The 6,579-nt window shown below is 36.1% G+C and overlaps 1 protein-coding gene across 1 annotated transcript; it reads right to left on the bottom strand.

Moving 5' to 3' along the window:
• Positions 1–1,039: 1,039 nt before the first annotated feature.
• On the bottom strand, positions 1,040–3,289 carry SOCS5 (suppressor of cytokine signaling 5). Its single transcript, XM_015816408.1, has one exon. It carries the CDS (start codon positions 3,243–3,245, stop codon positions 1,662–1,664), a length of 1,584 nt encoding a protein of 527 aa, XP_015671894.1. The 5' UTR covers positions 3,246–3,289; the 3' UTR covers positions 1,040–1,661.
• Between the last annotated feature and the right edge of the window lie 3,290 nt (positions 3,290–6,579).

Raw genomic sequence — 6,579 nt, forward strand, 5'->3', positions numbered from 1 at the left:
TTAATTGTTCTGGATCAGTTTAAACTATAACTAATCTAGATGATATTGCAGTTTGTAGCGGGTATGTAAAATATTTTTCTGAAGAAGTAAAAAAATTAGAGTAGTATGTTTTTAAATTTATATTTGACAAGCTACACAAGTTGAAATAAATTAAATGGTTCATGAGATCCCAATTAATTTTCTACCAATTGAAGCACGCAACCCATATTTGAATAAACCTTTTTCTTTAGTACTAGCATCCTCAGAAACAATGCTTTTATAAATAATGGGCATACGGTTAGGCTGTTAAGAGTCCCTTTAATTACTAAATGCAGTAGCCTGTAGCAGTATGCTATTTTGAAAAGCAGAAACCTGGAACAAGGTCGTGTTAGCCTGTTTCATAATCCAACCCAGATTAAAATGGCCTTGATCACCATGATCAGAAAATATAAATCAAATGCAAGATCCTACAGGTACTCTTCACTGTTACACTAAGTTTCCACAAGCCTCTTGAACAGAAATTGCAGATCAGACTGAGAACTTCTGAGTTAATAAAAAATTCAGCTGTTAATTCTAGGGCAAGGTTCAGCTTAACCACTATATTTATTGCAGTGATTAATTCAAAGCTACTGGATTTTTTAAAATAGTAAAATGTTAATTAAAAAAAAGCAGAGTGAAGATGACTCTGATTAATGAAACAAGAAATGGCTTTTCTGAAGAGGTATTTCTCCTTTGCTGTACTGATAGGGCAACCTTGCCTTGCATCCATCAGACCTGCTAGACCAGAGATCCCCAAGCTTTTGGGCACCAGGGACTGGTTCTGTGGAGGGCGGTTTTTCCACGGACTGGCAGGGCATGGTTTCATGCACTGCCTGGATCCTGCACGTGCGTGGATGGAGCTTCACTTGCTTGTCACAGCATGGTTCCTGGCAGACCACAGACCGATGCCAGTCTGCGACCTAAGAATTGGGGACCTCTATACCACACTATAAGTTTCATCTACTGTCAATATACCTGAAAGTATTTTTTTTTCCTGTTTTAGAATTATTTTTGATTTATATTCTTTTTTGACAAATTTAATTATCTAATTATTCCCACATGATTAATCTATTAAAATATTTTAATTTGGAGGCAATCCTGGAACCAACTATTGGTATAGAACGTCTTAATGCACGTGACTTAAAAATACAGAAATGACATGTTATATGATTTCCCCTGTTACTGATGATTTTTCCTCTTAAAACAGTTTTGATATAAAAAGTGGCATAGGAGATAGTGAACTGTGAAAAGTAGTACTTTTTTGTTGACAATGCAGTTATACTGAATCAATTTTTGGTATCTAAGTGCTCATATTAATCAAGAAGAAAAAAGCTAGCAAGCTACTTTATTGTAAATTATGAAACTGAATAGAATTTAAAAGTTAATGCCCAATAGCTTTCTTATATTAATATTATAATAGAAAGTAGACATATTTTGTAAGTGACAAATTATAATGGATGAAAAATGTGACTTTGTGTTCTGTTCATGTTTCAAGAGGTATTCACAACTAACTGGAGGCAGCATCATAAACACAATAAGCTCAAAGTACATTAAAAGCTGAACACTGATGTGCTTACCGTGGTATACTGTAACAAATACACAAAAAATCACAATGTGAGTTTACTAGGGATTCTGAACTCTATTCACTTTGCCTTAATTGGTTCCCGCTCCAACCATCGTACTCTAACTTTTTGCTTATAATGATATTCCTTCAGAAAGTCCTGCAACATTGTTGGCAAAGGAAGACAATCAATCCCATCATATGAAGTGTACCTGCAAATTACTGCCCGGCAGATATATTGCAAGCTGAAAGGAAAAGTCCTATTTAGAGAAACTGTAAGTAGCGGTTCAAAAAACATGCAAGAAATAGGATCTTTGTAGTGTTCCAGAAGCCCTGTTACAGTAGAGGAGTGAAACACACAGGGATCATGAGCATCAAAACTGAAGTTGTGATTCCATTGCTCGATGCGTGCATGTAAAGACCGGTTATAACGGCGGAAACTCACTGAGAAGAGGTAGTCTTCTTGAGCAGAGTCCCTGAGCAAAAAAGTGCCTTCAGGTTTTCCTTCTAGAAGTGCTTCTGCTTCATAACGGTCCATCACACCCCAGTAGCATGGATTACTGGTAATCTGAAGTAAGTCTGGCACTAGGCAGTGAATATAATCAATCTGAGTATGTACTTTCCAAGCTCCTTGTCTGTTGATGTGGCTATGGCTCTCACCAGATATTTGGCGCTGCTTTTGTCTACGTGACTGCAAGCAGAGAGTAGTTGTGTCTTCCTCCAAATCACAACTTCCTTGCGTTGTTGAATTGCAGTCTCCCATCAGTTCAGACATGCCAGGGGGCAGCTTTGGCCCTAATTTATATAATGGATTAACCTGTGCAGTAGCTTCAAAAGTATGTATCTGAGCGTTGGGAGGAGGGTCCACCCCTTCTTCTATACTGAGCCTTCGTCTCTCTCTCAGCCTGTCTTCCTCATCTTCTGTAGAAGCCAAGGAGGAGTCAAATGCATCAAAAATAGCAGAATGTGGGCTCACTGGAGCTGTGTGCTGCTTAATTAAATGCCACTTTTGGGCCAGATCTGACCCAGCAGGAAAAGGACATTTTTCTAACATTAGTTCAGAAAGATGGATCTTCCTTTTGTTGGAAAAAAGAGGCTTAGATTGTTTGCAGTATGTTCTCATAGGGAAACATAAGCCTACAGTTTCTTGCAATCTTTGCCTCAGAGAACGATTTCCTATGGTTCTGCTAGAGATGCTATCGGTATCGTTAACTGAGCTCACACCGTATCTTCTTTCCCTCCTTTGCAAGTGAGAACAGCCAAATCTTTTATCACTTTCCAAAGAGCTCTGGGTTTTTGTAGAGCAGGAATGTTTCTTTTTCCCACCCCATGGAGCATGCCTTGAGTAAGAATCCCTTCGTGCAAATTTAGCTCCCGAGGCAGCATTCAAGTCAATCTCCTTCTCAATGCTTATTTCAACAATCTGAGGGATTTCTGTGGCACAGTTTTGATTCTTCCTCGAAAAGCCTTTTGAAATATTTAGATTAAGTTGCAAAGGACTGCTAGGTTGCTGCTGAGTTGGACCAGGCACGCAAACACTTTTATCTCTAACAGATGCACTATTGGAATTTATGTCTACATTTTCATTTCTATTTCCACCTTCAGGATTAAAGAGACTTTGGCATCTGTACTTGAAGCTGTTCCACATTTTCCCAACTTTACCCATGGATTATGTTACCTACATCACAAAGACAGAAAGACAATTAATTTAGGAAAGTTACTTATTGAATAAAGAATAAATAGCTGAATATTTAATTCATGAATAAAATGAAAGTAATTCATCTCACTTTCAGTTTATATCTATCAATAAAAGATTAAGCAACTGAAACAACTGTGTTCCTTTAATACAAATCAGCTATATTACTTTAATTGGGAAGAACACTAATTTTTTTCCTCCCAGCATTCCAGTGCTTTTCCTCCCAGCATTCCAGTGCTTTACTACTGTTTCCATATGCCTAACATATCTGTAAATAAATATATCAATAATTCCAAATGTGTGCAGTTTTACATTTATATTGACTTGAGACATATCATAAGCACCAATCATTGTTACAGGAAAGGGTTAATAATTAGAGCTACTAAAATAGGCAGCAGTAATTGTACACACATGCCTAACTAGCCAGTATCTGCCTCCGTTGGATATATAAATATCATGTTGTCAGGTACAGATACAAGATATGTATTACTATTGTCCTTGTCATGTCAATTTCTGGGTGACCATAGCAGAAAGTTCCCAAATGACAAGAGGACTTTATTACAAATGCTCAGGCCTAACTTCACTACTGGAGTGCAGTTGGTTTTCATGTTAGTATGCAGTTTAAGGTGAGAACTTTCCAGATGAAAGTAAGATTTCAAGTCCTCTCACGAGAACTCTAAGCATGTCATAGAGCTTAGATATGACAGACTTTGAACATCTACATCTCTCTGTGTGTGTGCATGTGAGAGCATGTGTAAAATTTAGACTGAGATTTCAACATTGAGCCCTCAGTATTTTCTTTTTACTGGTAAATGACACAAATATTGATGCAAAAAATTTGGTATAAAAATATGGTCACATGCTTTCAAGATTTACTTTCTTTAACCACAGCTATTAATCATAGAGTTGAATTTTCAGTTTGATTTCAATGATAAAAAATACATCTATACTAAAAATATTTATAATGATGTTATAATGGTTGAGTAGACCATTCACTTGATAGGTTTATTAACACAATATTTCATACTAATGAACTACAAAATCTTCTATTAAAAATAATTTTAGACAATTCTGGATCATTGGACGTTTTAAAAAGCTCCCCGAAAACCCACTGATGGAGCTTAAATGCTAAAATCTGCAATATTCCTAAAATATAACTATTAGCAAAACCCTGTAAAAAGTGTTCTATTCATCTGCAAGTACATTAAAGCAAGAATTCTGAACGATGACCCACGAAGTGGTTGATGATCTGAGGAGTTGGCTGATCATTTGAGCAGGCTGCCTGCTTTTCCCCCCAGCTGCTGCTTAACATCAAAAGGCTACTAAATATATATCTCTTTTCTAATATTAGTTTTCCAGGTAAGTAATTTTTATGGTTGCCATTAAAATGATAGAACACTTTGAAAGAGTAGAATTTATTTTCAGTTCACAAGTATTATTAGCTCGCATTAAATTTAGACTATTATTTAACAGACACTAATCAACTACTTTGCTTAACACCACCCTACGGAATCAATGTATTGTAATTATGTGCTGTATTCCACCTGACACTGATTAATATGTTTTATCTAAAGAGAAAGTAGGAAAGATAGTAATACACATTTGCTACTATGTATTCTATTTTAGTTGTTTATTCTATCATGTTTTTGTCCTAAGAACTGCACTTGAATGTTTCCAATTTCTTAGATTACAATTCAAAAGGCAATCTTCATTACAATGTTAACTAAACATACTTACAGTCCCTAACACTTAACAATTCTTCAATATCACCTTCAGTTAATATGAGCTCTTATTCACACAGTTTAGTTGCAAAAGAGAAAACTCTTTAGAAAAAAAAGTTGCCTAAGGCTCAACATATCAACAAAAGCAAAACAAAATGAAATATAATATATACAAGCATAACACAGTGAAATAAATGGCACTTCCTATGACAGTGTCAATTGTCAATGGTCCACAATTTTTCTATCTACACTTAACAACAAATTTATTAAGAGTGGAAATCATTCACACACTTGCTATTCCTTGTCTCTTTATCCTTTTTGTTGTTTGGTCACGTTTCCAATTCAAGCCTTCTTCCATCCTCTGTCTCACCTCCAGACCACTTCAAAATGAAGTAGTTATTTTCAGCTGTCCATTGCTTTTACTTCCCAGTAATGTCTCTGAATATATTTGGGATCAAATGTTCTAAGAAATAAAGGCTAGTATTTCATTCTGGAAAAAAAGTCTTTATTCAATCGTAACTATTATAACTGAAAATAAAATAAGCTAGGCATATCATACATAAAATGCCAGAATAATTTTGGGTTAAATTGGGAAGGAGTCCCTGTGTGCATTAAGGTTTCTACTGCCAATTTATGGAATAATTAGGGTCCCATATAAAAATCCAAGTGCTGCACGATGGAGTGAGCTCCCGTTCCTGCCCCAGCTCCTGCCCACCTAGCCCTTGGAAAGCATGCATATCCAAGTAGATTAATAGGTAACACTCAGTGGGAAGGTAACAGCATCCTATGCGTCTTTGGCGTATAGCCATGCTAGCCACATGACCATGGAAAATGTTGTCGGACAACACTGGCTCCGTTGACCAAGAAATGGCGAAGAACTCTGTGCCCGAGAGACAGATACGACTGGATCGGGAAACTTTTACCTTTACAAAGTGAACTAGAATATAAGAGGAAAATAGTATTTCCCTGACATATTTATTCTTCAAATTTGTGATACTGATTTATAAGCCAGTCCATTCAGCCAATCCATCTGTTTAAAGCAGTGGAGTTGCATTATTTTCTCATGTATGATACATTATTAAGCTATTAATTACTAAGTAGTTCAACCATCAAATATTCATAACCATGCACAGCCAAAAATTAGTATCTCAGACAAAGCCAAATTTAAATAACAACCACGATACACATAATAAATACAGTTCTTACAGACCACATTTAAAACAAGAAAGCCATGAGAAGCTGCAGTCATGTACCAAACAGCCACTGCAAAGTAATCTCTGGCCTTGTTTCTACCCCAAGAATGGTACCTTCGGGATGTTCAGATGGAAAAGAACTCCAAATGGAAAGCAATAGTAATTACTGTATTCAAGGTATCAGAAATACCTTATTTATTTTATTTATTTATTTATTTAATTTAATTTATATGCCGCCCTTCTCCCGACGGGACTCAGGGCGGCGCACAACATATTTAAAACAAAACATAAATACATTCCCCCCCCAATAAAACCGAATTAAATCAAATTTTAAAGTTGTGTCTCTGTCAAATTGCTAAAAAATAAACCCCATATAAAATCCTCCCTAGG

Source organism: Protobothrops mucrosquamatus, unplaced genomic scaffold, assembly GCF_001527695.2.
Source record: "Protobothrops mucrosquamatus isolate PMUCROS unplaced genomic scaffold, P.Mucros_1.0 scaffold448, whole genome shotgun sequence".
In the NCBI taxonomy this organism is placed as follows: Eukaryota; Metazoa; Chordata; class Lepidosauria; order Squamata; family Viperidae; genus Protobothrops; species Protobothrops mucrosquamatus.